This window comes from Hevea brasiliensis, chromosome 18 (assembly GCF_030052815.1).
Source record: "Hevea brasiliensis isolate MT/VB/25A 57/8 chromosome 18, ASM3005281v1, whole genome shotgun sequence".
NCBI lineage: Eukaryota > Viridiplantae > Streptophyta > Magnoliopsida > Malpighiales > Euphorbiaceae > Hevea > Hevea brasiliensis.
The window spans coordinates 49305864-49318801 of record NC_079510.1 but is presented as its reverse complement, the minus strand read 5'-3'; the positions used below and the strand labels follow the sequence as shown (position 1 = coordinate 49318801).

At 34.0% G+C, this 12938-nt stretch overlaps 2 protein-coding genes across 7 annotated transcripts; both read left to right on the top strand.

The window, feature by feature from the left end:
• The first annotated feature begins 3561 nt into the window (after positions 1–3561).
• LOC110631505 (nonsense-mediated mRNA decay factor SMG7-like) lies at positions 3562–9420 on the top strand. 3 transcript variants are annotated; one of them, XM_021779357.2, is made up of 6 exons: positions 3562–3758; positions 4878–4983; positions 5090–5695; positions 5844–5966; positions 6077–6282; positions 7083–9420. In XM_021779357.2, the coding sequence occupies exons 2-6, from the start codon at positions 4888–4890 to the stop codon at positions 9139–9141; spliced, it is 3090 nt and encodes a 1029-aa protein (XP_021635049.2). In that variant the 5' UTR covers positions 3562–3758; positions 4878–4887; the 3' UTR covers positions 9142–9420. The 3 variants fall into 3 exon arrangements, with proteins under 3 accessions (XP_021635049.2, XP_021635051.2, XP_021635050.2); XM_021779359.2 differs by having other exon boundaries at positions 4385–4983; XM_021779358.2 differs by having other exon boundaries at positions 4357–4983.
• Positions 9421–10161: 741 nt separating this feature from the next.
• On the top strand, positions 10162–12938 carry LOC110631532 (uncharacterized). Of its 4 annotated transcripts, XR_009146183.1 has the most exons (5): positions 10162–10370; positions 10471–10628; positions 10782–10820; positions 10930–11824; positions 12444–12938. XR_009146183.1 is itself a non-coding variant. In XM_021779397.2 (3 exons), the coding sequence occupies exons 1-3, from the start codon at positions 10299–10301 to the stop codon at positions 12523–12525; spliced, it is 312 nt and encodes a 103-aa protein (XP_021635089.2). In that variant the 5' UTR covers positions 10165–10298; the 3' UTR covers positions 12526–12911. The 4 variants fall into 4 exon arrangements, 1 of the variants encoding a protein (XP_021635089.2); XR_009146182.1 differs by lacking the exon at positions 12444–12938 and having other exon boundaries at positions 10165–10370; positions 10930–11943; XR_009146184.1 differs by lacking the exons at positions 10782–10820; positions 12444–12938 and having other exon boundaries at positions 10165–10370; positions 10471–10633; positions 11658–11943.

Below are 12938 nucleotides of genomic sequence, written 5' to 3'. Positions count from 1 at the left end.
CTATTCTATGGCAAGGGTGCCCACCCATACACAACATTTGGAAAGATTACAATTTATTCCACTACCAAAAAGGAGACTTTTTTAAATTCGAAGAAATTATTAAGCAAATTATATACTAGTGGACTTCACATGAAATGTATATCATTGAAATGAAGAACATACGTTACACATTGAAATGGAGGCATACATGGAGTTCTTACATAACCATATGGTTAAAGAGCAGCTTTCCTTTATTTTATTTACATAAATATTAGTTAGTGTTCCCTATTGACGTTTAAGCCAAAACCCAAAGATGGATCGAGCTCGCTATTTATCATCATTTTGGATTCAAGATCAAAACAATCAGGATCGTCACTGCATCCATTATCCCTGCTAAATTCGGAGAGACCCCAGCCAAAGCCAGCAGGAGTATCATCAGATTCAGACTTAATAACAATGGCCACAGCTAACAGGAAGAAAACCAGCCACCACTTATAACCCATTCTTGTATACAAATTGAACACTCACAGAGAGAGGAGAAGAGAAGAGGATGATAATTAAACTAGGGATGGGCCAAGGAGGCATATATAGGGGGCTTAATTAGATCTGCAACTAGTTTGGCTATTCATGGCAAAGTATATGTATGAATGTGAGAGGTTCTGCTTCACTTTGGTTGGCTTTTGTTGTCACATAACCATCACCCTCAAACTTTGCCATGAATAGGGGTAGTATTTCAGTTAATGTTGGAGGTTCCAAGGACCAATAAAATAGACAAGATTATTGGGTCGGTCGGGCCGACTTTGGATTGAGTCTGAAAGGCTTTGAAAATGCAAATGTAGCCTTTTGGACTAGGCAAGCTAATTCCAGTCAAGGTCCACAATGGGATCGGTCTAGCCTGAAATGTAATTAGACTCTCTCTTTTATTAAATCGAATCATAATCGGTTCAGAAGAAATTCGGTTCAAATAATATTTTTTATCTGAAAAAGAACAAATTTTAAAATTTCTTCACTCAAACTGAAATCAAAACTGAGAGACCTTACGATCGAGTTGGAGTCTTTAATTACATGGATCATAATTGATATCTTAGACCTAAAATCAGACTGGGTCAGCCCATTAGCCAGATCTAGGGCTAGCTCAAGCCCAGGGACACTTATAAACAAAGTTTGGGCCGATTCAGGATTTAAAAAAAAAAAAATGTTATTATCGTTGACAAAGTTTATTAATTTCCAAGATCATCATTTTCCTTAAAATAACTGTAGCCTACTTAAAAAGGTAAAGAGAATGTTGTGGTTGGCTTGGCATTAATCCACTATGAAAGGATTATGATTCAATGGATAAATACCTGTCCAATTAAAATAGTACTAATCATTACTCCATTAAAAAAAAGTCGGACAATTTTATTTTTTAATTTCATATAAAACATAAAGATTTTGTTTATCAATTTCAAGTAATATAAATAAACTTGAATATCAAATTAAGAATAAGAAAAGACTATCATGTACAGAATTCGTTCATCTTATACGAAATTTCATGTATAATAATTAGACAGTGTGCGCTCAACACAAAATTGGTGGATATTCAAAGTAGTCGAAAATTTTTTAAACTTTCTGTATAGAGCCTAAAAATTCAAGAAATCAAGTAGAAAATTATTATTGATGGGTCTAGCAAGAGGAACAATTTCATCGATTTTTATTTAATGCCTCAGTGGTTTTATATAAAAGTTTTGGTTGGTGAATGAAATGATGAGATGGACCCATCGAAAGGACTCATCCATTGACAAGAACACCGAAAAGGGTAGACTTGCTATTCAAACGTAGAATAGAATTCCCAAATGCCAATTACGAATTTATTACAATCCTCAAACATTTATTTATTTTTTTAGGTCTGGTGGGTCATATATTTATAATATATCTGCATAAAACATCTATTAATCCTGATTATCATATTTAATTTAATTTAATTTAATAATAAAACTGGTCATCGTCCTGAAAAGGGCCCCCATGAGTCGTCCGTTACGTGTGTGATGCGTACACGCTTTCACCATAGAAACTTCTCTTACCCCTTGATTGAAGAACTTGACTATTTGCTATACATTTAATTTTTAGGATATTTTCATGATTATAAAATAATCCAAGTGTTAACTTAACCATCTTATTTGGACAGATATATTAAATTATATGCTCTTTAGGTTCTTTGAGCTTGACCAAATGCATTTATTATTATTATTATTATTATTTGTATTTGTTAGTAGATAGACCATATAATCGAGTCCCAACTAATTAGTGGGCATAATTAAGTTAAATTAATAAGTTTGGTATCTGATTATAACATGAGCAAGCATATCATTCGTTTAGTATCATTCTTGAAAAACCATTAATTTAAATATATTAATTTAAATTAAATTTAATATATTTTAATTATAAAAATTTGAATAATAAATATTTCTAGTTATTATTTAATCACATTTAAAAATTTTGAATAGTTATATTCAAATTATAATTCCAATCATGTTTCTCATAATTTGCCTCTCAATTCTTAAATAATTTTGTTGTTGTGTGAATAAGCACAGACAATGACTTTTGTTAGTATTTGAAAGAAACATGACCTCTCAACCACCCACCACCTATTTTCCTCTAATAGATAACTAGCTATCCCTCTTGACTCACTTCACATTTTTTTTTTTAAATATTAGGCTATTTTCCTATATTTATTTTACAATTCACATAAAATTAATTATTTTAATATTTATAATTAACCATCTCAATAATACATTCTCCAAATATCAAACGTAAATTCTTCTCCTAAAATTACAGTAAATTTTACTATTACCCCCAACACTTATCGATGACTTAAATAGTTTAATATCACTATATTAATTAAATTTGCCTTATTTCTTATCCAATATATACAATATGCCCTAAACAACTTTTTTTTTTTTTCAAATTGAAAAGTGGTATTATAGATAAATTTGTATTTACAAATTGGTAAATTTAAAGTTCAAACTTTAAACAACAAATAAACAAAATCCATCAAGTTTTGAATTATTTAATAAACCAAATTTGTATTTATATATCTTAATTTTTATGATTTTTTTTTTTTATAGGAGATCAATCTTTTTGTTTGTTTCCAATCAATGCAAGGAAAGGGAGGGGAAAAAAAAACAGTTACAAACCTTGAAAATATGAACTTTTAGCAATGGCATCTCAATAAAGTTTGAAGACAAAAAGATGATCTTAGCTTAGATTGCAAGGGATCCTCTTCATTTAGTCAAGAGAAACTGATGATGATCATCATCACAATGGCCAGCCTTTTGTTTATTCCACTCTTTCTTTATTTTATTATTCTATAATATTATTCACATAATTTATTTTTATTTTTAAAATCAAAATATTTTTAAATTAATTTATAAATATTAATGTTAAATATTATCAATTTAATGCAATTGAAGTAAATAATAATAATTTTTATTAATTTGATTAGTTTTGTTGGATTTATTATTATTCTATAAGAGAGAGTTGTTTTTTCCGTTATAAGAAAAAAAAATTTATATATATAAAAAAAATCTCATAGTGAGCCACCTTTTACTTTGTCCGTTTAACAGAAGAGCAATATACCTTTTCCTGCTTCTTCCAATCCCCGCGTTTCTCTCTCTTTCTCTAGTTTCTGTGTTTTTGCTTGGTGGGTTTGGTCTCAATTTTAGCTTCAAACATTGGCTGCAACTTACTAACTTTGGTAAAGCATATACTGTTGATGGTCTGTGACTCTGTTTGCTCTTCAGGTACCTTTTTCTTTTTCCGTTTCCTGGAACAGTCCTTCTGTTTTCTTTGTTTCTTTCGCTTCTCCATATGATCCTCAAATGTTAACAAATCTTTGCTTGGAGTTTTCCATGTTGCTTAATTTCATGTGGGTTTCTCTCACTGTTGCTATCGTGGTTTTCACTGTTGGTTTTGTCTTATTTTGTTTGGATTTTCTCTATATTTCACTTGTAGTTTGTTTCCCACAAAAATTTTCAGGTGGCAAAGAATCTGTTGTTTTTTTTTTCCTTTGTTTAATCAACTAATTACCTAGAGTTGAACATTTCTCACTTTTAGACTTCGTATAATACTTCTTTCATACTTGTATGTGTAGATGATGATCTTCTTATGGTTGAGTTAATTCTGTTGTATGCTTAAAAAAAAAAAAATCAAATTGATCTTGTATTCCAATCTTCCTGTTAATAAATTTATTATAGAGTTTACTTGATATTCCAAATTTCCAATGCTTGTGGATAATATGGCTGATCATTTTTTTTTTTTTTTAATTTGGAGTGTCGGTAATGGGTTGTTTAACTTTGGATTGATTCTATAAGTTTAGGCTTTTGCTAAATTTTACTTCAGGAGCATAATTTTCCGACTTTAAATACAGTGGAGATGATGAGATGGCTTAAAGTTCACTTGGTGCTTCATGTGCCAAATTAATTTTTTCGAGTGAATTCGAATGCTTTTAAGGGAAGAACTATTCTTTAATGAGATGTATGCGAAGGATTCTGTACGAGTCAATGCTGCTGGTTACCAATGAGAGTTCTTGTTACTATTCCGGCAATGAGTCCCTTCTCTCTCTCTTTCTTTCTCTATATATCTTCTGCTTCTTCTTTTTCGCTATTTTCATTTAAACCTTTGCAATCTTTATTGTGCTGAATTATTATAAAGGATGGATTAGTAACAAAATCAAAACTATTTCATTCTTGTGTTTAATTAACTTGGAGATATTTTAGGACTATTCAGCCTTTGATGTATTATTGTAGTTTGGACTTTGGAAATAGACTGTGTGGTTTAGATTGCCTCTGTTAATTTGGGTTTTATTCATATTCATCTTCGTGGACTGAGATTTAGTGGTTGATTTACATTTTCCCCTTCAGTGTCTAGCAAATGGCGGGCCAGAGAGGCTTTCCAACTCCAATCTTGGATACTAATTCACTTGTTCCCCTTAAGGATCAAAATGAAAAACCAAATCTTCTTATCGAGGTGAATTTCTGCATTCCTTTGGCATAGGATTCTTCATTCTGCACAGAAAAATTTCTTATTTTTTCAAGTTTAATTTTTTTTATTCTTGAAATTGTGGTGGTTTTAGGTTACTAATGTAGAAAAACAGTTGCTGGCATTTATCCATACCAAAGGTATAATGCACTCTGATGTTCAAACCTTGTACAAAAAAGTTTGTTCTAGTTATGAGAAAATCATCCTTAATGATCGTGAAGTGGCAGAACTTCAAGATGTTGAATATTCTTTATGGAAGCTTCACTATAGGCATATTGATGAATTTCGTAAAAGAATAAAGAAAAGCTCTGCTAATGAAGAGGTTATAAAATCCGTGGCAACACAAAGTGTAGCTGCAGCACAGAGAAGCAATGACAATCATCTAGAAGGGTTTAAGTTATTTCTGTCAGATGCAACTAGATTTTATCAGAATTTGATTGTAAAAATCAAAAGATATAATGGACTCCCAGAAGACTTTTCCTTCTGTGGAAGGGGTGGAAATGCTGTTTCTGTTGAACCGAAGAAAATGCAGAAACTGCAATTCTTATGCCATCGATTTCTAGTTTGTCTTGGGGATTTTGCTAGGTATAGAGAGCAATGTGAAATGTCAGATACGCAGAACCAGAACTGGTCAGTTGCAGTCACCCATTACTTGGAAGCTACAAAGATTTGGCCACATAGTGGGAACCCCCAAAATCAGGTATTTTAAGGCTATTTCCTTATCATGATAACTCTTGTAGATTTACTTCTTTTATTTGAGAATTTCATGGATGTTCAAATTTTGTATGCCTGCGAATGTTATAATCACTGTTTTTACATGTACATATAACCAACAATGTTCATTATAGTTGGCAGTGTTGGCAACATATGTTGGTGACGAGTTCCTAGCTTTGTACCACTGCATAAGAAGTTTGGCAGTTAGGGAGCCTTTCCCTGATGCATGGAACAACCTTATTTTATTGTTTGAAAGAGTAAGATCCAAATTCTTCTTTCTCTCATTTATAAATTTTATCATCTACAGATTGATATTGATGTTGATGCTTATTCTTAGCCTTTTTTATTGCTTCTTATGATCTTGCAGAACCGGTCATATCATTTACATTCCCTTTGTAGTGAGGCCCACTTTGATTTCTTAAATCCATCTGAAAGTACTGTCCAGACCAATTCTCAATCAACTAATGATGCATCAAATTGCAAGATGGTACAAGCTCGGGATGAAGGCTCGAGGGGAACACATTTATGGCCTCTTTTCATTAGAACAATAAGTTTCTTCTTCTTAAAATCCAGGTACTCCTTGAAGCACAATTTTCTATTAGAAACCTAGTTTCTTCTAGATTCAGTTATGTAATCGTCATTTATGATTGTTGTCAGTTCTGTTACTTGTAGAGTTGGCTAGGATGCCTTTTGGAACCTGCATGGATTTTTTTTCTCACTCTATTACTACAAAGCTCAGTATAGACTACAGTAGTCATATGTCCTGCATTAGCATGTAGTTTCCTTGATAATTTTTCTATCTTAGATGAAATTGAATGTTCAAACTGGCAATGAACTTCGGAAATCTGAGAGATATTTTGGTGGATTCAATACAAACATGTGAAAATTTCTTATAGTGTTAAAAGATTTTGCATTGCTAATTGCATTAATTTGGAAATAAATTTGGGGTTACAAGAAAATTACATTTGTTGGATTGTTGGCCAGCAAACTATAGATATTGTCATTTCTGGATGGATATGTGTCTCGGTATTTCTGGTTGAACTTTTTAAAAAAAAAAAAAAAAAAAAGAATTTAAGTAGAGATGGTAATTTGACCCAGCCTTGATGAGGAACAGTGGCCTGGCTGAGCCTGGTGGGGAATCTCTGCCTCATCAATGGTAGCCGGGAGATTTTTTTTCCCCTTCTTTTGGGTACAAATAATTAACCATTGAATTATTCAGATTCTGTTCCACTTTGTGTAGTTAGATTATCATCTCTTTGTTCATTGCCAGAGATTAAAGCTTTGTGTGATATGGAGACCTATGGCCTTTTTATGCACTCCTGAAAGGTTAAACACGATTTCTGATCTTTCTGCCACTTTTTAATGTGAGGCAGTTTGGACGAGTTCCCTTTTACTTTTGCATCGTGTATAAAAGAGCTGGATGTTTTGATGGCACTAGATGATGTACAATTAAAAGCTGCAACGGAGTCCTATCAGCGTATGGATTCAGCTAGAAGTGGTCCCTTTCGAAATCTTCAAGTTGTTTCTATATTTATCTTCGTCATTGAGAATCTAATAAAAAGCCCAGAAGCAGGAGATTCAAAAGACAAGAATGCTATACAACAGTTTGATTTGACACAAGAGGCATTGACTGCTACATTCATTTTCATGGGACGCCTCGCTGATAGATGTTTGAAGGCAAATGTCTTGGACTCTTGTCCCCTTTTTCCAGCTTTGCTTGTGTTTACAGAGTGGCTGGTGAGCACTTTTGATGACGCAGAAGTATATGGATCTGATGAAAAATGTAGAAGTGCTGTGTCTTATTTTTTTGGTGTTTATCTTGAACTTATGAAGCGGTTTGATATTAACAAGGGTGAAGTCAAGCCTCCTGGAAGCATTGCTCTCTGGGAGGACTATGAGTTGAGGGGCTTTGCACCTTTAGCTCGTTTTCATGCTTTGTTAGATTTTTCAAGTCATTGGGGAAATGCAGAAAGTTACGAATGTGGAACTGAATGCCGTGCTCAGCGCATTATTAATGCTGCAATCAAGATTGCAGACAGATCAAATAGTAATAGGAATTGGATCTGCTATGATAAATCTGGTAGAAAATTTCATGTACCAGAGTCGAATAAATTTCCAAACAGAAAAGAAACTGAAAAGGTGGAGTTCCCTGGTACTGTGGAAGAGAAAGAGTCTGGTCAGCATATTCACAAAGTGACAGAGGAAGCTGAGAAGATTGAGGAGAAACCAAGTAACTCTCATGTGAATAGCAAATCTGTTGCCATGGAGGAGGAAGAAGTCATTCTTTTCAAGCCTCTCACAAGATACAATTCTGCCCCACTTTATAGTGCTATATCAGCTAATGATCAAACAACTTCGGAAGATAGAGCGGACCTGATAGTGCCTGCTGATGAGTGCTTGCGACGTGCAACTTCACTGTTAATAGCTCAAAATCAGGCCCATGGTGATCCTTCAGCTTTCCATTCTGATCTCACAAATTTCAGGCGCAAGCCATTGCAACAGCAGGAGCCTCTTGTAAAGGATGCTGTAGCACTCCCATTTTCAGAAGCCTCTATCTCTTCCTCTGGGCCTCCCCCTTTCAGCACCTCCATTGCTGCTGGACCACCCTCACTCAATGCTTGGGTCCTTAATAGAGGAACTTTGAAAAATGATAGAGCAGAAGGGAAGAGAGAGATGAATAAAATGCCGCCTTTTGAGGAAATTGCATCTGCATCCCTCAATGATCTCTCCATCAGTGATTCTGAGAATTCTGTCACTAGTTCAGGGCATGAAGCTGAGACCATGCGTAACTCTTCTGCTTATTCAGCTCTATTGCCTTCTGCTCCATTCTTGCCTGATGATGCTAGTTGGTTTAATGGAATTCAATCTACCTTCTATGACTACGATGGCTCAGGAAACATCAACAGAACAAACAATTTCTTTGATGCATCACAAGTGAGCAACTATTCAAATTGGCCAGGTTCTCATCAGCCGCTTGATTATGGTCTTGGTATTCCTGGTCTAATGGATGGATATCCACCAGTGCGCCGAATGACTTCTTCTGAATGGCTTCGTCAATACAGGGAAAATCACAATCTTGAGCGAACCACGAATCATGCACGGCCAGTGCATTCATACGTCGCTGTGAACACTGGAAACTTTTATGGTCATGATACGTCTAGGTCTGGTCTTTTTGATCAATTTGGAGCCCCTTTGGCTGCTATTAATCCATTGATTTATGAGGAGAGGCCACCATTACACTCAGGTTTTCCTTCTGTTTATGGTACTGTTGACTACAGAAGGGAGAAGCTCTATCCTGGTTATCAAAGACCAAGGCCTCATGGGTGTGGTGCGGTGAATGAGCCTGAGCCTCTTCTGCAGTATCTAAAGGAGAAAGAATGGTTGCTCCAGCAAGATCCCACATTGAGAGGCCCTACGTATATGGGAAGTTGAAAATTTGATCTAACCAAATATGAGCATTTTACATAGCTGCATATCTTTCATTGGATCCGATCTTCATCCGCCGCAAGTTGTCCATTTGCATAGGTTTACTTGTCTGTTAATGGGTATGCGTACACATATTGTATAATAAATTATTAGTTGGAAAGAAGAGCTTAAGAAAGTACATAGGAAAAAAAAAAAATTTCTGCTGTGTATTGATCTTGTGATCAACATTGTGGAAATTTTTTATCATCCCTTCCTAATCAAATACGATTTCAATTGGGATTTCAACTTGATATTTTATAGCATTGAAAATTGTTAGAGATCCAGGTTGCTCAAAGTAAGAATCCTTCGAAACATATATCCATAGGTTTAACCCCACATTCAACTAAAAAAAGTTAAAAATAATAGTTTTTAAATTTTTGTAATTTTTTAATATTTAAATTTATGGACTATTTCTACTTATATGTTTTTAGACTATGTGAAAATTCTATCCCTTAAATATTTTCAATAAATATGATTTTATGATCACTTAACTAAATCTCATTATTGCAGTGCTATTTGCATAATGCATTCAAATATTTAATTTACTTGAAATTTTGTAAACATATTATATGGGTAAGTTAATAAATTTATTAATCATTTTTTAAAATTTAAATCACTAAAAAATTCAAGTTGATCTTAGTGTGGATTAACTTTAATAAAAATATGATATAATACTTGGGCGAAAATCGAAAGCCATTAATGTGTTTTGGAAACTCTAATGAATTCATGATAATTAATTAGGAGGATTATTTCAGTAACAATTCAATTAACATTTTAGAGAGAGATTTTAACATTGGTAACATTATTTAACATTTATTAAAGCATTCATAATTATTTTTCACACCCTCCATGCTAAAAATAACAAAAATAAAAAATATTCCATGAATGAGAATAATTATATTTCTGATATAATTATTTATAAAAATATATTTTAAAAAATATTACCAGTTAATATACAAATTTATATTATATTATATATGAAAAATAGTTTTTGGAGAAGCCATTCGAGTCCAAACGGGCAAAATAAATCCATTCAGAATCGCCCAATTCAACTTCCCCTTCAGCTGCACCACTCTGTTCTTCTGAAATTTTACTCGCAGTCACAGATCTCCTCGAAGCTTAAAATGGAGAATAAGCAATTGGACGTATCGCCAGCAAAAGCAGTCTTATTAGGAGCGCTAGCTCCTGGTGTTAACGTTAGTGCTACTTCTGAAGCTTATATTTATCGGAGTGTAGATGTGGTCACTCATCTTGAACTCGAGTAAATGAAGAATCTTTTTGTTGTTTAATGTTCAGGGTCCTACAAGGAATACACTGAAATCAGCGTTTCTGATGCTGGGTTCTTGCCTTGCTGTGATGCTTGGCTTAGCCTTCTCTTCAAGTGACTCTTCTTTGATACTTCATGTTGGGTTTCTTGTTCTAATAGCTGCCACCCTCTTCTTGCTTCTTAGCTGGTAAAGTAATTCTTCTCTAACAGATCTCATTTTTTTACTAGCTTCTGTTAATTGAATGAATTAGGCATGTGTTTGTATACTTCTCACTGTTCTTTCTTCCGCTGTTAGGGTGGAACTTTATTTTGACCATGTTTTGTTTTAATTCTGGACCAGAATGCTAGCCCAACCTTATCCATGTTTTTGTTTTTCCTGGTAAGTGATAGATGTCATACTTTTACTAACACATTAGGAGAATTCTGCCGAACAACGCCTGTTGGATGGTTGATTAAAAATATCATCTTGAGTAGTTAAATACTTGCAGGTTGGAAATATAGTCCTTGCAAGGTCCTCTGAGGTTAAGGTTAGCCAACTTGATCCAAGAAGCATTACTTGACAAATCACCACAGGAATGTAGACCTTTAATAAAGAAGTGGTTTGTTGTTTTATGCTAATAAGCTGAAAATTGGCCATTTATGCATATCAATGTTAGGCTATGGAAGCACAATTGCGTCAGGGAATGTCTCTCATTTTAGTGCTTTATCTGTTTGAGGCTTGTGTCTGTGAGGTGTTAAGGACAATGTCAATAAGATTGATAAACTCTTTCTGGAGCTGAAAGGCATAATTTTGGCTGCTGATATGTTACTTAGAGCTTAAAAAGTGCAGCAAACATGAACTCATCAACATGCTAGATATTAGTGTTCAATTTCTTTGCTGCATGAACCATGCCTGACTTACGAACATTCATAGCTTTGAAATTTTCAAATCCCAGATGTTTCTCAGTCTTCATTGTAGTGCTGGAGAGATGGAGAAATGATGCGTGATATGCATTTTGGATACTAATTCTCCTCAAGCGTATACGCAGTTTTTAGATATTGACTAGTATTGAGTAAAGATTGAAAATCAGGTTGGGTTAAGGGTTAAAACATTGGATTTTCTCTTTGTTACATGTATATGTTAATTATATAGTGTGTGATACCTCCAATGATAAGTTTTTATTGCCCAGTCACCCAATAATTTAAAGTTTCACATTGCCTTGTGCTGTCTAAACAGGTCTCTGTGGTGACTTTCTAGAATACTAATGCCCTCAATTGACTTTTCAAATTAAATAAAAAGCTGTTTAGCCACTCAGCAGTGCTGCCTTTGTCTCTGCATTATGAAACCTTGGATATGATGTCTATTAATTGTGTGACTGGAGTTCAGCATTGTTTTGGTTAACGGTAAGCAGAGAACTAAATGAAGTTGTCTTTGATTGTACCTTAAATGTTAGTTGGGCTATTAGAGAATTAGTTATTTTTCTTGGATATTGGAATAAAAAGCCTTCTATTATCTGACTTTACTTCTGGGTATTCTTGAATTTTGCCTTGGTGGTTTTTTGATTCCATGTAATTTCACGTTAGTTCAACCATTTAATAAGAAGCCAGGTGTTACACGAAAGGTTAGAGAAAGAAAGACTTACACTTGGATGCTTCTGGGTTGTGCTTCTGAAGTGTGACTAGGGGGCATTTACACATGAACATGGTTCATTTATGAGCTGGATGAGAGGAAATTTTCATGTCCGGTTTTGAAGGGCACAGACTTCATAAGAGCCTATCCCAAATTTTCTTTTGCTAGGCGCATAGCTAAAAAACCCGTAAATGGGCAAAAAAAACAGCAAAACATATAGAAAAGGAATTTTGTTTATTTCATTTTTGAACTTCATAGAAGTAATTCATGGGATGCATTTGATTTGCGCTTTAATATTGGAAAAAGAAAATCAGATGATTAGAGTCAAGTAGCTAATGGAAACATTTTACTTTGTACACTTCCTAAAGGTGAATCGTTGGATTATCCCTGCAGGTTTCTTTCTCAGATTGGTCTGGTTTCAGTTGAATATCAAATGCGAGAAATGGATTTGCTCCCAGATGATCATAGAAAGTAATCAAAGAGAGAAATGATATTTTCTTAATATGCTCATGACAGTAGAGGAGAAGGCATCATCAAACCAAGGACTTCACTTGATAACAATTAACATGTAAAGTTAGTTACAATACATGATAGATTCATCCATAAAGGAATGAGAAGATTAAAGGAGCAATGAGCAAACCACCATAGGTCCCAATCATGTTTTCGCAGTGAAATTTTGGCAGGCATAATTGGTTGTGTTGGTCACTTTTGCCTTCCTTGTGTTTGTCCTTTTTGGACTTGATGAAAAAGAAGCAAGAGCAACATAGAAGCTGTAGCAAGAACTTCATTTCTTTCAAGTTGAATTTGAATGTCGGGAAAACATGATGTATAATATAAAGCTCTTACCATTTTCTTTTTTTTTCATATACCATTTGAATGCCATTCTTA

Coding starts and splice junctions, on each gene's coding strand:
- LOC110631532 (XM_021779397.2), top strand. CDS start 10,299: ATGGAGAATAAGCAATTGGACGTATCGCCAGCAAAAGCAGTCTTATTA. Junction 10,371..10,470: donor CGCTAGCTCCTGGTGTTAAC/GTTAGTGCTACT, acceptor TTTAATGTTCAG/GGTCCTACAAGGAATACACT. Junction 10,629..12,443: donor CTCTTCTTGCTTCTTAGCTG/GTAAAGTAATTC, acceptor TTATCCCTGCAG/GTTTCTTTCTCAGATTGGTC.
- LOC110631505 (XM_021779357.2), top strand. CDS start 4,888: ATGGCGGGCCAGAGAGGCTTTCCAACTCCAATCTTGGATACTAATTCA. Junction 4,984..5,089: donor AACCAAATCTTCTTATCGAG/GTGAATTTCTGC, acceptor TGGTGGTTTTAG/GTTACTAATGTAGAAAAACA. Junction 6,283..7,082: donor TTCTTCTTCTTAAAATCCAG/GTACTCCTTGAA, acceptor AATGTGAGGCAG/TTTGGACGAGTTCCCTTTTA.